General features: G+C 52.5%; 1 protein-coding gene across 2 annotated transcripts in view; it reads right to left on the reverse strand.

The window, feature by feature from the left end:
- Positions 1-3509: 3509 nt before the first annotated feature.
- The window catches only part of Asb2 (ankyrin repeat and SOCS box containing 2), a 35152-nt gene continuing 19548 nt past the window's right edge, over positions 3510-19113 (reverse strand). For both annotated transcript variants that reach the window (XM_021179159.2, XM_029484726.1), the window contains 7 exons: positions 18534-18700; positions 17570-17725; positions 15856-16101; positions 12932-13103; positions 7619-8180; positions 6297-6450; positions 3510-4036 (listed from right to left, as the gene is read on the reverse strand). In XM_021179159.2, coding sequence (XP_021034818.1) covers positions 3900-4036; positions 6297-6450; positions 7619-8180; positions 12932-13103; positions 15856-16101; positions 17570-17725; positions 18534-18700 — 1594 coding nt within the window. In that variant the 3' untranslated portion in view covers positions 3510-3899. The remainder of the gene's footprint in view (positions 4037-6296; positions 6451-7618; positions 8181-12931; positions 13104-15855; positions 16102-17569; positions 17726-18533; positions 18701-19113) is intronic.

Consider the following 19113-nt stretch of genomic DNA (forward strand, 5'->3'; position numbering starts at 1 on the left):
AAGTGTGTGCTGGGGGAAGGAACAGGCTTATCCTGATAGCCCCCAGACTGCAAAGCTTCCGGACCAGCACAGGTCTAGCTAGGCATGCTCTAACGAGGATAGGCTACACAGTTTATCAAGTTATGCTCTTCACAGCCAAGACTCGTGCTGGGCAAGCCTCTGCTCCCCACACAGGGAACTCTGTCACGTACGCTGATTTATTCAGTACTGACTGTCTCCCTCATGGCCTGCCTCCGAGATGGTCCTTAGCTAACTGGGCATCCAGGATTAGAGGCCGCACGTGGCCCTTTGCCTCTAGCCTACTTTTCCCCCAAGACCCACCAGAACAGGGAGTCCACCGGAAAGGGGCAGCTGGCCAAGGAGATGTGGGCGGTGTTCTGGATCTTTCTGCCTAAAGGCATCAGAAGATTTCAGAGTCACAGTTGCTGACATGACACATGTCCTCAGTCATTTTCTGGCATGTGAGAGGGCAGGTCCTTAGGCTATGCTTGGTCTCAGAGATCACTGAGGGTCCAGAAGCAGGTGTGTGCCCTCTTTTACCCCAAGGCACCATCACAAAGACGCTCTGAGCCCACTGCAACGGTTCTCAGCCTCCCCCAGACTGTATAACAGAGCTCAACACCCCAGTCCTGCCAGCTACTACTCAAGATACTTGTCTACGCTGAAATTTCCTCACCCCAAAAGTGAGACGGGGCACAGACTTGCCACATGGGCTGTTTATAGATAAGGGTCTATAAACCTGTTACGTGAAGTTGTCTCCTGCACTTAGGCACCTAGAGGTCCTTCCATGCTGGCAGGTTAGAAAGTCATACTTCAAAGCTGCTCACTGCCATGGGTGCCTTGGACACCCCGCTATCCCACCATGACACTCCTAGAGCAGGAGCCACCCTGCAGAGTCACATGTTCTCGGGTGCTGCTGAGCCCCACCCTGCCCAAGTCCTGGTACATCGGTGTTTTCCTGCTGGGGCTTGGCTTCCCCAGCGGTACCTGCAGGTCCATTCCTTAAAAAGCCGAAAGACTTCATTTAAAAGCAGAAACTGGGACCAAAGAGACGGTTCACAGTAGTGAAGAGCACTTATGCTCTTGCAAAAATCCCAGGTTTGGTTTCCAGCATCCACAGCAGAAGGCTCGGGTGTCTGTAATCTGACACTCTGGCCTCCATCGGAAACTGCACACACATGGTGTTCATGAACTCATAGGATTTCACACTCACAAATAAATAATAATAAATCTTAACCAATAAAGGCAGAAGCCTTTAATGCAGTGGCTCTCAACCTTCCTACCGCTGTGACCCTTTAATACAGCCCCCTCGTGTTGTGATAACCCTCATCCATGAAATTATTTTTGTTGCTACTTCATAACTGTTCATTTTGCTAGTTATCAACCGTAATGTAAATATGTGTTTTCTGATGGTCTCGGGAGACCCCTGTGAAAGAGTCATTCCACCCCTCCCCCAAAGCGGTTGAGAACCACTGCTGTAATGAAACATGGCCCAACAGAAGCCCAGGGAACCAGGCCCTCATGGGAAGTGGCTGGGGGTAGGGGGAGCACATCTGGGGAGGTTTGATGTTGGAGAGAGGACAGCAGCCTTAGCCGCAGCAGCAGATAAACCCCTAACCAAAAACCAAGATGGGAGCTGAGACTGTAACACAGGGTTTGGTAGAGTGGCTACCATGCACAAAGCCCCGGGCTTGGTTTCCACCATTGCAAAATAAATTAATAGCAGGGAGAGGGGAAAGAAAAGAAAAATATCAATTTGTAGTGTTCTGGCTCCAAGTAAAACCCAAAGGCAGTTGAGGCACCACATTTGTTGGTCGAGGAGACCAACAGTCTCCTGTTGTTATCACCACGGCATTCCCCAAGACACTGTTACTATGTGGCATCTCTAAGGTGGGCACCCTTCCTGGGCTTGGTGACACAAGTCTAGCATTAGCCCCAGTCAACACTGGCCCATTGGGGCATGCCACAGGTCAGACTCAGCATCTGGCCTGTGAGCACACAAAAGCAGGGAACACTCAAGGTGGAATTCGGTGCTGTCCAGGTCAGGGTGTTTGACACCAGATAGATGGTGACTACCAAGTGTGGTAGCTGAACTCCACTCCTGTCCCTCTGCCTAAAGATTCCCTGAGCAGCCACCTGACCCAACACCTGTGTTTCTCAGATGGGAGGACACATAGTTGCTGTCTGGTAGGACTCTAGATCGATTGGGGGCCCTTGGAGTGTCATATCCCATCCACCTGTCTGTATCCCAAACAGCTCACAGGCCAATGACCATAGAGCAGTGCCTTAGCTCATCCCCAGCATCCCTTCTGACTGCTTTGCTTCCTGGTTAAATGTAAGCAGGGAGCCTTGAGCTGAACCACACTTAGCAGCCACCTCTGTGCCTTCAAGGGTAAGCATCCCCAGGAGAGATGATGCAAGCTTCCCTCCGGACTTCCTCCAACAAAACATGGAGGGACATCAGCCAAGCACAAAGCTGGAATGAACCCCGCAGGGACTTTGCCGTGTGTGCTCAGGTAAGCTCCTTCCTCCCCTCTATCTCCTCAGGACCTTGAAGGCATGGACATGATGCTGCTTAGCCCTTCTGAGCCTAGAAGTCTTATAAACATTAGAAACTACTTGTGAAAACCAGGGATGGCATAGGCAGCAAGGCCATCAGGAACCATCCAGCCCACTACAGAGACAAAGAAACTGAGTCCCAGAAGAGAAAGCTGGAGCTGGTCTGAGGCATCATGCCTCTACCAGTCCAGCTGCTTACATTCTGAAAGGTCAGAAACGACCACTGGAGAAAGAGACTAGGCTAGGCTAGACCAGGCTAGACCAGGCTAGGCTAGGCTAGGTGCAGGTTTTCAGCAAGGGAGCCTGCTCTGTTGGTGCTGAAGATCAATTTGGAATGGGAGACAGCTTCACTGCCATTCAGGGAGAACACTGAAGAACTTCCATGATAAACAGTGTGTGCAGGTCTCACTCAGCTTCTGGGTCCCAAAGGCCCTCGAACAAGAGTGGTGACAGTGCTGGGCCTCAGTGCTCACCCGCACCACCTGCAAACAGGACGCCTCCTCCTGCCTTGCTTATCTCATAGGAACATGGTAGCCAGGGATTCTGTACTTGTCCTAACCACCAGCAGCTCTGGGTTGCCTTTCTTATTATGTTAACTTCTATAGCAAGAGTGAGGAAGAGGGTCATGAAGGGTGGAAGACAACCCAGGTATCAAAGTGATTTGTGAGCATAGCCCCCCCACCGCACCCCCCCACCCCACCCTACCCCTGCCAGTGATGAAGCTCTGGTTTCAATGGCGATTGAACCAGTAGAAGAAACCAACTTCCTCTCTCCTGGTCCACGAAGGACACACCCTCAGGATTCTTTCAGAGCTCAACCGAGGTGACACATTCAGGGATCTGCATGTCCTGTGCCCACCCCACCACCCACCTAACCCCTGTTCTTTTCAGGAGCAGAGCTGAGAACCTCAGGTCCGGAGCATCTGAAGCCCAGGAATCACAGGGCAGAAATTCCATATACAACATTTATTGTGCTCAGTGAAATAAAATACTCGGGCTGGGCGTCCCCCTCGCAGCCTGAAAGCTGAGAGTCCAGTGAGGGATTCCTACAAGTTCTCCAGCTTAAGGCCAGGATTCCTGCCTGGGCCACCTTGCCCAGACCAGCTCTCCCCTGGCCCCAGGTTGAAGGTCTCTGGCTATGGCCAGAAGCAGAGCGGGTCTGCGATCCGCTGACAGTGTGAAAGCAGAGGTTCCACGTCCACTCCCCACATCAGGTTCTCACTTTGGGTGAAGCAGAGACCCAGCAAGGTCACACCTGTTCTGACCCCAGGGGGTCCTGGATGCAGGCCACCTGGGGCGTCACGGAAACAGTCTGAAGGCCACGTCTCCTCTCCAGGCTGGTTACTGTGTATTCTCATATTTCAGGTATCTGATTAGCCTGCCGGGAAGCGGCAGTGTGTCCAGGAGTTTTATCCGGTATTTTCCTATGGCCTTCCGAACCCGCAGCCGGCAGAGGTGAGCCAGAGGTCTCGGAGGTTCTAGGAAGAGGAGAAATAAGAGACACACACTGATCATAGGGGTGCTCGCTGCTCAGTCCCCCAAACTGGGCCTGGCAGAGTGCCTTCTTTATACCTTCAACCTGCATGGATTTGCACAGCCCAGAGGTAATCAGGGTAAAAGCCCACACCCACTTCTTCCCAGGCTCCTGCTGTCACTGGGAAGCCAGATGAAGTGGGCAGAGCCTGGCAGTAGGGCTGGAGAACTCCCTTGAAGGCTCTAGACTGCCACTTGGTTGCTCCCGGATGCCCCTGGAATACCTTATGCTATGGTGTTTGCTCAGTCAGGAGGTAGAGTAAACAGAGGCAGAAGGGGGCATTTGGTATTAGGGTAATTTATTTGGGCACAGGAAGTAGTTTGTCAAACTAAAACATGCCATTCATTTACACATCCATCCATCTATCAATCAATCCATCCATCCATCCATCCATCCATCCATCCATCCATCCATCCATCCATCCAACAAGCACATGCTGGACCACAGATGCAGAGGTGCCTTCTGGAGGATGTAGAGAGGAGCCATGAGGAATGTTCCTGGTGAGGGATGGAGGCCAATGCGTTCCCATTGAGGAAGATGGCCTGCCTAACTTAAGAGGCCATGGCAAGGAAGTGAGAGGAAGGCAAAGGAGAATGGAGAGCAGAGGAGACCGCACCCCAATCGCACATCCACAGGACAGCAGAGGAGACCACACCCCAATCGCACATCCACAGGACAGCAGAGGAGGTGGCACCCAATCACTCTGGTGTTTCTGACCAACAGCTGGTGCTCCTGCCCCTCAGGCAGGAGTCCTCAGCCTCACTCCAGGAAGGCCCTTTACTGGGGAGAGGGAAGTAAAGGTCACTGGTATGCAGCACAAGACGCAGAGAGCCTGGGGACTGGCTAATCTGCTCTCTATCATCTTCAGAGCACCCAGTACAGGGAGCTGGCCAGAAAAAGGTGGCTTTAAAGCACTGGGTTCTCAGCTCGTGGGCCACTTGATTCCTAACAGTGGCAACATCAAAGCTATAAAGTATCAATAAAACTAATGTTATGGTTTGGGGTCACCACAACACGAGGAATTGTATTAAAGGGTTGCACCATTAGGAAGGCTGAGAACTTCTGCTTTGAAGTAATCAAGGCAGGCTTCCGAATGGTGCATCTATCAACTGCTCACAAGTACTTACTACAGTTCTCTGTCCTTGGGGTGGGGTCTAGTTGTGAGAGATGAGCCCTTTCTAAGGAAAGCAGGAGCAAAGACAGAATTGGTGGGGCCCATATCTGGGCGTGGACCGCTCTACCCTCTAGTGGCCAGGGACCATGGTAGCAGCAGCAGCCAATGACTGATTTCTTAGTGAAAGGCATAGCAGTGCCTGAGTGGTGGTAGATAGATGGCAGATGATCCCTGCTGCTGCCCACTGACTTTGTCACAGGCATCAACTGAGAATTGTTCACCCAGATCTGTGCCAGGGGAGGATCTTGTAGGAGGAATTGGGTACATGGGGTCAAGGACCTACAGGGGACAAGGATGGAAGCGGCCTTGGTGGCATGGTAATAACTCACTGCAGGCCATTCTTTGTGTGATCTGCCTGACAGGCAAATGACCAGGGTCTAGCCTGTTAGCCCAAGCTAGCCAGGCATCACTGTCTGAGTGCTGGAAGGGTTTGGGCGGTGAGCCTGCCTTCTTCCTCTGTTCAGGGGTGACAGGCCATCGTCACAGCCACCACGAGTGCCCCTACGAATGCTGCCCAAGGTTTGGGCTGCTCCAGGTGAGCTGCCAAATCTGATGGGGATGCAGACTCCAGATCTGCATGGCACTGTGGAGTCAGGAGCTGTGCTCTGGGTGAGAGCTGGGTGTTTCAGGAATGCTCTTCAGCTGTAAATACCCTAGGTCACCATCCACTTTTCCGCCTGCCCTTCCGCCTCTCAGGTGCCCCCCATTCGTCAGGAACCTCAAAATGTGGGCAATGGATCCATAGTTCCTTCAGGGTCCAGGATTATGTCAAACAGATTGAAGTAGGGACTAACACGTTGTCAGACCTGGGTGGGTACCTAGCCGGCGACCACCTAGCTATGCGACTCTGGCCCAGATGACATGGTCTCTCTGAGGCTCCATGGCTAGCTACCATTCCAGGAACAACACATTGTGAGAATACTGCAGAGCAGGGCCGGGCACAGCCTGCGCCGGTATATGGGTCACACTGCCTGAGGTCTAAGTCTCTGCGGGGCAGAAGATTCGCTGGTAGCAGCAGCCACAGCCCTACCTGCCTTCTCCTTGATGACAGCCCAGTCCTCAAAGCTGTCGATGTGCTCCTTCAGCCGGGAGCACAGCTGCACGTTGCCCACATAGTCCAGGAGGACATCGATGATGGGTCCTGCCCAGCGGCTCACTTCCGGGGCCGACAGGAACTCACAGAACTGGAATAGGAACACACCACTCTTTCAGACGAGGTGTGGGGCAGGTGTCTAAGAAAGGAAAGGTTCCCTTCTACAAGCCCCGCCCCTCAGCGCGAGCCCCGCCTCTCAGCACGAGCCCCGCCCCCCAGCGCGAGCCCCTCTGGGCACTGGCATCTACTACCTGACATGCAAGACAGACAAGCTGGGCTGGCCCCATCACTTCTCTGAGCCTCGATTTCCTTGTCTATAAATTGGGCCTATGGCATCCACTCCAAGGAGATTTTTAGGAACATAAACTGCTTTGTATGCAGTGGACAAGCCGTGCGCGCTGGTTGACCACGAGAATGACTTTTACCAGCAAAGTGTTTCTAGTTTCTAGCTTCATCTACATTTTAAATGCTGACTTATTTTTAAACCGAGGATAAACTACGGCATCGTTCAGTGTTCTGTGACTGATTCAATCCCTGGCCCTTTCTTATACTTTATTTTATTTAAGAGTCATTTTATTTTTAAAATTATCTGTATACATTTTGTGTGGCTATATCCATGTGGGTGCCCCCACAGGCCAAGGGCAGGGAATTACGTTCGAGCTGGAGTCACAGGTAGTTACGAGCTAACCCTGGTGTTGTTGAGAACCCCAAACTAGTTCTCTGTGATAGAAATACATGTTCTTCACTGCTAAGCTATCTCTTCTGGTTCTCTTTTGCTTTTATATTTTAAGACGGGTTCTCACTAAGTTGTTAAAGATGACCTTTATCATAGCCTGGGCTGGCCTCAAACTTGCAAGCCTTTTGCCTCAGTCTCTCGGGTCCTAGGGTTACTACAGGCCTATATCACATCCCTAGTTGTTCTGTGTCCTAGGAGCCTCCCCGGTCTGCTCTGCTCTCCCCTTCCTGTTCACTGAAGATCTGACACAGGCGACTGGCTGGCCCTGAAGTTTTGCAGAGTTCCCTCCTCTCCAGCCAATCTCTTACCCCATCGTGGCTTCTCTTAAGGGGTCCAAATCAAAATGAGAACTGCATCGTTGGCATGAGCCATGGTGTCTGCTGCTGATGAAGGTGCTAGCCACGGGTTCATTCTCCACCAGCCAACATGCCCTCCTAGGCAATAACCACTCTCCCAACTTGGTTCCGATGTATCACCCTACCTTATCTTCCCTGAAACCCTCCTGTACCCTCCCTGCATGCACCTGCACCACGCTGGGTGCCTTGTCGTCCACGGGTGCGTCGTGGAAGCGGCCAGGTCGCGGGGCGGGTGGGTGCGGCCCGTTGCCATACAGGCAGGAGAAGCAGGGCTCGCCATCGCAGCCGAGGTCCATAAGGAACTTGAGTAACGACAGGCACTTCATGGCAAACATGATGGTGGCTGGGAAGGCGGTGGGGTGAGTGGCGATGTAGGCGTCGATGTTGGCGCCATGGTCCAACAGCAGCTGCATGGTGCGCAGGCAGCCGTGGCGGATGGCCACGAGCAGGGGGCTGATGACGTCGCGGTTGGGGTCGGCGCCCGCCAGCAGCAACAGCTCGGTGGCGTACACATTGTTGTTGACCACAGCGAAGTAGAGCGCAGAACTGCGGCGGTCCTCGTAGAGGCGGGCGCGCTCGGGAGCCAGAGGTGCGTTCACGTCGAAGCGCGCGGCCAGCAGCGCCTCCAGCACCGCGTCGTGGTTGCGCTCGGCCGCCAGGTGCAGCGGGCTGATGCCGCTACGGCGCACGCGCGTGCGGCTGGTCACAGGCAGCAGCATCTGCACTATTCTGTAAGAGGACGAGCAGGAGCCGGTCAGGACAGGACACGGGGCGCATGGGCACGACACAGCCAGCAGAGGGCGCCCAGCGGCCTGTCATGCTTAGCAGGAACCGGTTGGAACTGGCTGGTGAGTTCTGAAAAACCTCAGCCAGGTGGACTGTGGCTTCAAGCATCTCGCATGGACTCACCCCAGCGTAAATAAAGGATGCTTGGAGATAGAGAGATGGCTCGGAGGTCAAGAGCCCTGGATGATCTTCCAGAGGACCCAGTTTGATTCCCAGCACCTACAGGGAGGCTCACAACAGCCAGAATTTGTAACTCAGGTTCCAGAGCATCTGAAGTCCTCTTCTGGCAACCACCGGCACCAAGCATACCCGTGGTGCACGGACATACACACAGACAAAATACTGATCCACTAATCATAAAGACTTCTGCTCTCAGTAATCTGGAGAACGTGGCAGGAAGCCCCTCACACTCAGTGAAGGGCCACTCTGCTCTCTGCAGGATACAGTAGCAGACAGAGCAGGGAACTGAAATCTGGTACCAAACCTTGCCCTGTTAAGGAAGAAAACACTGGGGATTTGGGTTTGTTGCTATGTTGTTCCTTTATGAGAGCCCATAAAGGAAGTCTGGTTTACCCCTACTCTGCAGATGAGAACAACTGAGGCTTGGAAAGGTTAGGGACTCGCTGGGAGGGGCACTCTGGGGCGGAATTGTCTTTTCTCCCTATCTTGTTGCTCTGGCATCTGGTGGGACATCTAGGCATGGTGAGGGGAGGGAAGAGGAAACGTCTCAACCACTCTTGCCCCAGACCCATTCTTCTACTGTGCCTTCTCTCCTCTCCTACAAGATGCAGGTTTGGTTTTTTTGTTTTTGTTTTTCCTGAGTGTGTAAAGCCAGATTCTCCAGCCCCTCTGCCCAGTTTTGACACGGAGGGCTCAGCCAACCACCACCGGCCTGGCTCCTGACTGTGGGACTGGGCCCTGCTCTCAGCACTTCGCCTATCAACCTTCATAGTTCTCCAAGTGACTCTTTGAGATTGCATTTGCATGACAGATGAGGAAACCCACCCAGGAAAGGTGCAGGACTCCCCAAGGACACACAGCCAGGAAGAGGGAACACCCAGATTTGAGTCCCGATCGCCCGATCCCTTTGGGCACACTCATAACTACCCTCCTACTTCTGCTGTGACAATCAGGGTGACAGCTGATGGGTCATGGGGTTTTGCAATTTTCACAGTGTGTTGACTTGCCTGGCCCATTTTGCCCTCGCTGTAGCCCCATGGCCTACCCAGAGCACGCTCTGTCTATCTTTTTTAACAGACATGGCTCAGAAAACCAGTGACAAATCAGAGGTCGTAGAATAGCTCCAGGGGTTTGACCCCAGGACCCCTCATCTCAGCTCTTGACCCCAGGACTCCTCATCTTGGCTCTCGTCCCCTGGATCCCTGCTGCCTTCCAGAACAAGCGCTCAGCTCACTCTGTTGACTTCAGGCTCTAATCCATCTAAGCCCTGCTGACAGGTGACCTCACAGCCTCCTATAGAGCTCTCAGGAGGAGGAGGCCATATTGAGGAAGGAGGAGGGGGAAGCAGGTGCTACCACCAGCGCGGTTCCCATCTCTCTTGATTCCTGGCACTCTTCGTGCCTCCGACTTCCTAGAACCAGGAGGCCAGCGACCTCCTGCTGGAATCTCTCCGGGGACAACATTATTGCATTCAGCGATGCTGAGCTTGGCTAAGATCTGCCTCTGAAACCTCCAAAGGAAATTCACACACCCAGGGGAGCTAATTGCCTCCTAATTTCTATTTGTGCAGGCTCGAGGGGCTTGACCTCCTCTTCAGAGGTGCTGGTCAAAGGCAGGGCTGGGGCCCCTGGACCACCGCCATGACCAACAAATGCAGGGTAACATCCGTGACGTGCTTGAGCACAAGAAAGAACAGGGACATGGGGTGGGCTGGGCTGGGCGGCTGCCCATGGGCTGGGATCTCTGCAGGCCCCAGCTGGTCTCCAGTGATTCCTTGGCCAGGCCATAGAAAGGGGCAGAAATGTGGGAATCTGACATCTCTGCCCCCAAGTCCCAGAAGCATAAAGTCAGCGACTTAGTGAGTCATTAGGCCGTTGCATACTTCTTCTCTAGGATTTAGTCATCAAGGATCAGTGTGCCCGTGTTGCCCATCTCTGACAGACATAGGGACAGTGCTGCCATTTTATAGAGGGTGAGACAGAGACCCAGGGGTGGAGCGGAGAAGCAACTGGCTCTGAAGAAAGACAGGAGACAAGCCAGGGCAGAGTGGAGGCACTGGGTACCCAGGGCCAGGCCTTTTCAAGGTGTCACATCTCTTTCTCATTACTTCTTTTTTCTTTTATCTGTTTTTGAGACATGTCCTCTTATGGCCCTGCCTGGCTTGGGTGCTGATGTCTTAACTTAACCCAGCCTGGCAACAGTGAGTAGACAGGCATTCAAGCTAGCTGTCCTTAGTATGGGGACACGGGGGATCCTGAGGGACAGCACAGGCAATGAGGAAGCATCAGACCTCAGCATCACCTGGACCTGATGACAGCCGCTGAACGCTGGGCCATCTCGAGCATGCCACTAACCACTCTGAACCACGCGAGCACAGATTACACTGAGGCATACTAGTGACAGTGACAATGACTATATCACCAAGCCCTGTCTGTGTGCCAGGCGTCCTTTAAAGTGCTCTTCACAGTCACCCTTTAATTCAAAAGTGACCCCACAATCTGAGCCTCTTGCTTCATGTATTCTTCATACATCCCAGCGAGGGGGAACTTGCACCACATGGCAAAACAGAACCCTGCCGTCTCTTTTGCCAAGCCTGGTTTTGAGGCTAACACTCACTCTCACTTTCGTTGGATCGGCACACAGTAGGCTGTTAGAAGGCAGTTAGAAGTCTGCGTCCTAAGCATTGACAGCAGGCCCTGTCCTGTTGCACCAAGTTAGAGGAGACCTTAGTCACCAGGTCATGGTGGCCTGACCCTTGGCCAATAGAGAGGTGCTAAGTTCCTGGAACTCATTCAAGCCCCATGTGGAAATCCTGGCACCCCGCCCCAGGCCAGCCCAGTGCCATTATCTAAGGTGGAGCCTGAATCTGGGCTGTACAGCCAAGGTCAGGAGCCCCAGCCATCAAGGGTCCTTGGCCAAATTCTTTTCCTGCTCACAGGGTCTTTGGAAATCTACCTGCTCTGCTATATGACTCTGGAAATGGATGGCAGTAAATGTGCCTAAGGGATGGGGATGCTAGGTTCCTCTTTCAGCCATGCCCCAACACACCCCACCCAGTGTGCTGAAGAACAGGCACATCTGGCAAATGGCCTCAGGCTCCAGGCGCTTTGCTCCGGGCCAGGGGTAGGCAGGGTGTTTTGGCAGGTGGCTGAATGCCTATGGAATGTCACATCAAATCCCTTCTCAGCCTGTGGGAGGCCAGCATGGGGAGGGCCTCTGATGCCACATGCCCAGGGTGTGAGCAGAGAGCGGTGGCCCAGCCAGGTGGCAGGGGCTGCTGAGAATCCAACTTTAACCCTTTGCTGAGAAGCCCTCAGGAAAGCAGTTGTGTACATGTACAGGAAGGTCTGGGGCTCAGGGGGACAGTGTAGGAACCTCTGGGACCTTTGGTTCATTTTCAGTGGCTGTTTCTCTTCCCCTATCCATCCCCCTGCCTCACTGACAGTGCCAAACATAATCTTTTCTCTTTCTTCTGAGAGTCTGAGAAGTTAGAGCACCTCCCAGGGTGGCACCCAGGGCACACGGCATGGCTTTTCTAGTAACTGTAAATTACTGTCTCACTATACCACTGTGGTGAATGTTAACTTTGAAAACGGTTTTAAGGAAAAGGATATTTTAAAACTAATGAGAGTTGTCTAAAATCAAAAGAAAGCTTGCCAGGGTCTGTGACTGGGAACTACCCGACCAGTAGAGGATATCCTAGGCATGGGGATGGTCCCACTGAGGCACGAGGCTCTTAGCTACTTGGTCAGTTTCTTCTTCTATAAAAGGGGCCGTCCCACAGCTCGGCAGTGAGTCCACACTTTAGAAATGACCAGTGTCTGTGTGCAAGGACAACCAGCATCTCCCCTGACCACCCCACCCAATCACCCTTTCCCACCTACAGTGTGTAGGTGCTAAATTCCTAGCAATTGGCTCTCAGATGAGTGGGGTGTTGGAGGTGCCAGAGAAAAGCTCACTCCATGGTGTACAAGCTCCCACCATGGCCAATGTTGTGCTACATGAGTGAACATGTTCCTGGGGGGCGGGGCTGCAGTGGACACATGAGCCCAGACAGGCAGCCTCCAGTGCGCTCTGCTCCAGCCCCTGCCAGGTCCCTTCTATGGGAGCCAGCATGGAGCTTAGGTCTGGATGATCTTTCATCACATCATGAATGCATGTGGACTGTTCATCTCTGTGTTTGGGGGGCGGGGGGGCACGTACGAATGTGTACACCTTCCCTCCCACAGACTGCTTCTGGAGAAGTTGAGCTTCTCCCACCCGAGCGTGATGTTCAGGGAGGTGCCCGGTGACTGGTCCCTGTCCGTTGCTGTGAGCATCCTCAGCAACCAGCTAGCTGACCTGCAGGTTATCTCTGCATCTTCCCACCCCACTGAAAAACAAACCAAACCAAACAAGCAAACAAAGAAAGAGTCCTCTCAGGGGCCATGGAGATCAAGTGCCTCGCCCCGCCCCTGCCCTCCTTAGGCATCCCCAGAGAGCTGTGCTATACACGGTGAGGGCTATGGACTGACCTATAGTTGCCCTTCTTGGAGGCAACATGCAGGGGGAGCAGGCCGTCCTTGTTGGCTTTGTTAGCATCGGCGCCCTGAGAGAGAAGAAACTCTACCACGTCTTCATGCTCATTCTTGCTGGCCTCGTAGAGGGCTGATGCACTGTCACTGGCCTGCGTGTTGATGTCTGCACCTGGAGAGGGAGAAGCAAGCAGAGCCATGAACGATCAGTGGTTCTGCCATAATTCAGTGACACTGTGTGGTGAGCACCTCCAAGCTAACCACTGGGTGAGTAGGCTGGGCCATGCCTACTGCCCAAATCCAGGAGGACCCATCAGACGTCAGAGCTAAGGTAAGTTCCTTATCACAAAGCCTCGCCTACCCTGTTTCTCTGAATCCATATGGAGTCCTGAGAGGTCAAGTTTTTTATCACAGACCAGGACACAGGACATGAGAGGACTCAGGATAACCCACTCATAGATGTGAAGCTACACTTGAATGTATGGTCGGAAGATGTATTCTAGACTAGGCTTTCAGCCCTCACTACGGGCCCTAGGCTGTGTGCCCTGACAGCAGCATCAGCTCCAGCTAGGTACAAAGCTCCTTAAAGGAAATCCTACTGAGTGTGTTAGTTGGATTTGGGGTTGGTGGTTGATGGTTGGTTGTGGTTGGTTGGTGGTTGGTTGTGGTTGGTTGGTTGGTTGGTCTGAGGCATCATCTTATGTAGCCCAGGCTCGCCTTGAATTCCATATGTAGCCAAGGATGGTCTTGAACTTTTGAACCTCCTGCCTCTAACTCTGGAGTGCTGGAGATTGGACCCAAGGCTTTGTATATGATAGGCAAGCACTACCAACTGAGCCACATCCCGAGTCCTGGGTTTGTTTTGTTCTCCATCTGAAACAGGAAAGAACTGGCTTCTGTTATCTTCTTAAGGAACCATGGAGGGACTGGAGAAATGGCTAACTGGTGAAGACCATGTACACGTCTTACAGAGGACACGGGCTTCAGTTCCCAGTACCCACACAGTGGCTCACAAGTACCTGTAACTCCAGCTCCAGGAGATCTGATATCTGTGGGTAGTTATACTCACATATACATCACACACATGCACACACACACACACACACACACACACACACACAAACACACGTTAAAAAAAACTAATAAAAATAAATTTAAAAAGGAAACTAAACACTGAGCCATGCTTGTAGGAAGGGGGCTGAAGCCTGGTAGCAGCTTCCTGCCTTCATCTTATCTTTTACATCTTCTGCATCTCATGGAGTGAGAGAGCGAACCGGTGTGCACATGATTTCTCTGTAGGCTCTACACTGTAGACGCAGATTAGCTGAGATAGCTCAGTAAAGGCTGAGATCAAAGGCTTGTGTCGGCCACAGCTCCTCTGTCAGAGCCATCTGCTCCTCTCACCCTTTCCGATGACTTCATTTTCAGCAGTGGAGGACTTGCTCCGGCCTTCTGAGAAGAGCACAGACCTTGAGGGCTCATCAGGACCATGAAAGTTTCTGTATCATGACTCCCAAGATCTGGGGCCTTAGACAGCTTTTAGAAGCCTCAGTTTACCTGCTTGTTAGTCAAGAGTCATAGTGCTACCCTCTCCTGTTTAAGGCAAGGTATAAATAATGTAACAGAAACAGCGCCAGCCTCAGAAATCACCGCTGTCTAGACAGAGCTCAGGGTAGAGAGTGTCCCTTCCCTCAGAGGAACAGTATAGAGACACCTTTAACAAGCCCCTGGGTCTCAGGCTCAGGCTCCCTGGCAGGCCTAGGCTTGAGCAAAGCAGCCTGCTCACATAAGGAAAATATTTGTATAGGAACCGGCTTTAACTCCCCATGAAGAGAGCAGTCCCTGCCTCAATATCAGCAGGGAAGAGCGCGACTGCCTGGAGAGGAGGTCAGCACAGCTTGCTGGCCTGGGCTCCAGGACCTCACTGAGTTGTCAGTGTTCATTGCAGTCATCCCTGGCTAAGAGCCTTAGTCAGGCCCAGGGTCGATCTCCTAGGCTGAGAGGCAGACACAGGTGAGATCCAGGCTCTTACAGTGAGCAATCACTTAACCTGTCTGAGCCTCGATCCCCTCAAGTATACAGTGGGGTTAGGATGGGTCCCCTGGGCCACACTCTACCTATCTGTCATAGGTCCATGCTTAGCAGGAGGCATGACACACAGTAGGTCCTCACTGGTTTGCTGCAGCACAGCCCCAACACTTCTGCATAGTCTCGGCCTCTCCAGTTCTCCAGACAGAACTTCCTTCCATTGAGAGGGAAAGACAATCGCAGGAGAGCTTGGAGTGGGTTGTCAAAATACAGTTCTTATTTGTGTTTTTGAGGTCTTTGCTACTGCAACATCATGGTGCAAGCAGTATAGTTTTAGTTTCTCCTGTTAAGGTTTTTTTGTTTTTGATTTTGTTTTGTTTTTGTTGTTGTTGTTGTTTTTCTTTTTTTTTTAATGGGAAACTAGGGCAGAGACCTGGGTTCAAATCCCATGTGTATCAGTAACCTACTGTGTGATCTTGGACAAATCACTTTCCCACCCTGGTCCTTCCTTGGTTTTTATCACCTGCAAAACAAGGATGTGATCTCCATCTGAGGTCTTTCTGGCCCAGCAGTGTGATGTGTAGTGGTTTGGGCATCAAAAGTCCAAGAATCTAGATAGCTCTACAGCTAATTCCGTAGCTAAGTCACTTCCCCTTTGCAGGCCTCAGATTCCTCTTTTGTGAAAGGAGGATGTTGGGCTGGATCTGATATAGTAAGACAGGAAGCACCTAGCAGCATCTCACCATAGCTCTACAGAACCTAAACCTGGCCTAAGAATCCTCAACACAGTCCTGTGGGGCTCTGGATCAGAGGATGCCCACAAGATGACCCCAGTGCAACTTTCCTTCCCAGCTGACCTCTGAGGTCTTTGGTAGCTGTTCTGTGTGGCCACTCACCATGCTTGGCCAGGAACCTCAGGGCCTCCAGCTGCCCGCTCTGGGCAGCCACAAACAAGGGGGTGATGCTGTAGACATTCTTGGCCTCCACCTTGGCCCCACCGCTCACTAGGATCTCCATGACCTCCAGGTCATTGCGGGAGACAGACTCGTGCAGCGCGGTCCAGCCCCTGTTACAGCGGTGGTTGGCGTCTGCGTTGTATCGCACCAATATCCTCACCGCCTCCGCGTTCTTGCGCTCACAGGCTGGACCCAGGAGAAGTAAGACAGTCAGTGTGGCCCTGAAGGTTTGACAGATCCTTCCAACTACCCTTGAAGAATGCAACGTCAGTGCCTACGTCTGTAAATGAGGTGGGTGGAACACAGAGATGGCAAGCGACTTACTCAGAGTCACACAGAGACTAAGTGTCAGTACTGGGATCCAAACCCAGGAAGTCATGCCCCCTAGACTGCTATCTACAGAACAAAGGCTGCTCATTTAGCTTGGCTTTATCTTCTGAGTACAACCCATCTTTCTCAGCCTCCTCAAACCTCCTCTTCAACTTCCTCTGTCAAAAGACCCCAAATGTGCCCTTGGCTCTGGACCATAGTTCTCACTAGGGAGCTATAGAGGGTGTTGGAATCACCAAGGAATGTGAGCCGATTAATGGTTTTTGAAGCCTCTCTGAAGAGGGGACAGCAAGCAGGGGAAACAGCTGCCTATGGTGTTTCCAGGGGTTCCTCTCCCCACCTCATGAGCACTAGTCTTCTCTCTGTGAACCACACAGCAAAGCCTTCCTAGAGGAAGCTCCGGGGAGGGTCCACAGGAGGCCACATCCAGGAGCCAGGAGCTGGGGGCTTCGGTACCTAATAGGTCCAACCAAGGTCAAGCCACCAAGCTGGTATTTAGCATGCTTCCTTCCTACAGTTCTCTTTGGGACAGCTGAGGTCTCAGGTAACAGCTAAGGGCCCCATAGAAGACACATCCATATTGCGTTCAGGTGCCCGCAGAATATTATATGTGCTGGAGGCCAAATCACAGATGTGCCTTTGGTCCTTACGTCTGAAATGAGAACCCTAGCTTCACTTACGGGTGTGGAGACGTACATGAGGGCTTAAGGAAAACACCTTTCTTTGCCAGTATATAAGTACTCAGTAGGTGCCAGCTATTATGACAGGTTATCTGCCCACAGACACTGGACCTGGCTATTGCAGCCAGTGCACACCTTTGAACTAGTGCTGAGCTGTCCAGGGGGCTTTTGCCTACATAAACATGGCAGAGGTACGCACCCCTTCTTCTACCATCTGGCTTTTGCCCATGCTGTTGCAGAAGCTTAGCCAGATGGTAAATCCCTTCCTGTTGGGGTTCAGCCCAGATATCCCTCTGTGAGCACCCCCCCCACATTCCCACCCAGCCCCTTGCCAAACCCTGCATGCTTGTAGTCTGAGTGTGTGCCCATGCTTGATGTAAGTCACAGACCTATGCCCCATCTTTTCAACTAAGGCTTCAGTGACACACCCTCCCCACCACCCCAGCAGGTTGACCTGTGGAAAATGTTGGGTGATCCCATGTGTAAACACAAGATCTAATTAGCATGCACCATGCATCTTGGAGGGGTTCTACCCTCTGCAAAGGGGACCCCTCAGAGCTGGGAATTCATGGTAGAAATCTGAAAAGCTGCCCACTTTACTTCTGGACTTCCTGGCCCATGGGAAGCGCAGCCTAGGGACTCACCTTTGTAAAGTGGAGTCTCCCTGGATTTGTTAGAGATGTCAGGCTCTGCCCCTGCCTGGAGCAGCGACAGGAGACAATCCAGGTGTTCTCTGCATGTGGCCAGGTATAATGCTGTCTCTTCCTGCAGTGTGCGTTGGTCAATGGTCCCTGGGTAGGCTGGGGAGGAGATCAGAAAACCTGTGATGGAAGGTACCACTCTACCAAGGCACGTGTTCTGACTTCCTCGCAGTTCTAAGGATGGGTATGGAACTCCCTCCTCTGAATTCTGTTAAGCCCAGACTATCTTCATTTCATCCCCTATAACCTGCTTGGGTTCTTGGCAGTAGGAATGCAACTAGATGCCACTTCCTCTGGGAAGCCTTCCCAGGTTGAGCCCCCAGATCTAAAGTGTCTGTTTTTCCTTTGCCCTCTTAGTCACTGCTAGAATGGCTATATCTCATGTAACTTTTCCTCCAGGTGTGCTTGGTGGGAGTTGGGACCATTCAATGGCCAGAGCAGCACCTGCCTCTTGGTATTATTAATCCTAATCTGGCCTAATAGAAAGATGGAATTCGGAAATGAGGCAGAACTAGCCCAGGGTCCCACAGTTGGTGGGAACAGCTTTGGCAGTACACAGGCACAGTTGTGCCTGAGCCTTTCCACACCAAATCAGCCCCTGGAACATTCTGGAACAAACTAGCAGTGGCTGTCCCAGAATTTAGTTCTTCTTCCCTCGTTCTTTTTCTAGGAATTAGGTTCTGCCGGCTGAAAGGCATGGAGAGACAGCAGCAAGAGGCAGGGGCAGGAACAGGGAGAGGCCTGTCCACCCTAACCCTACCCCGAATCCAATTCTCCACACCACTCCACCCACCCCCACCGCAACACAGTGATTTTAACTGTGTTTGTGGCGACCATTACATGGCCTGACCTCTTCACCAAGAGAGAGAGCCCTGTACCCTGCTGGCCCTTCAGAGATGGTCCTCACCTTGCTGCAGGACTTTCAGGCAGCCCAGCTGGCCATAGTAGGCAGCCTCGTGTAGCGGCAGCCAGCCCTCCTTGTTGGGCTCTGCAAGATTCTTCCCATCCTGGATCATGATCTTCAAGGCCTCTTCATCCCCTTCCTTGATGGCCTTCAGCACGGGGTCCATAGCCCTGTGAGAGCAAGCAGCAGCCAGTTCTCAGCTGCATGCAGAGGCAGGGCCGGGTGGCCTGGGTCCTGTTGGAGGGCAGGAGCCAGTGTCTGCTCTGAGGTCTCTCCTTCTTCGTATTCAGCTTGTTCTGGGCCTAATGTTTGTGCCCTCTAGCTCACTGGATGCAAGCAAATTAGGGTGGGAGCCCAGCAGGCCCGAGACTTTCTGTGGCTGAAGTTAACGTCACACCCAAACTGTTTCTACCAGGGAGACTCCGGCACAGAATGCTAACACTGGCTAAGAACTGCAGAGAAATCTTCAGTAACTAGGGACCTTCCCAAAAGAGGGCCCTCGATTTGTACCAGGCACAGCTACCTACAGGGTTGAATGCTAGCAAGAGCTCCCAAAGGCAAGGATCTGCCAAGGTCCCTCCCT

Source organism: Mus caroli, chromosome 12 (assembly GCF_900094665.2).
Source record: "Mus caroli chromosome 12, CAROLI_EIJ_v1.1, whole genome shotgun sequence".
Classification (NCBI taxonomy): Eukaryota; Metazoa; Chordata; class Mammalia; order Rodentia; family Muridae; genus Mus; species Mus caroli.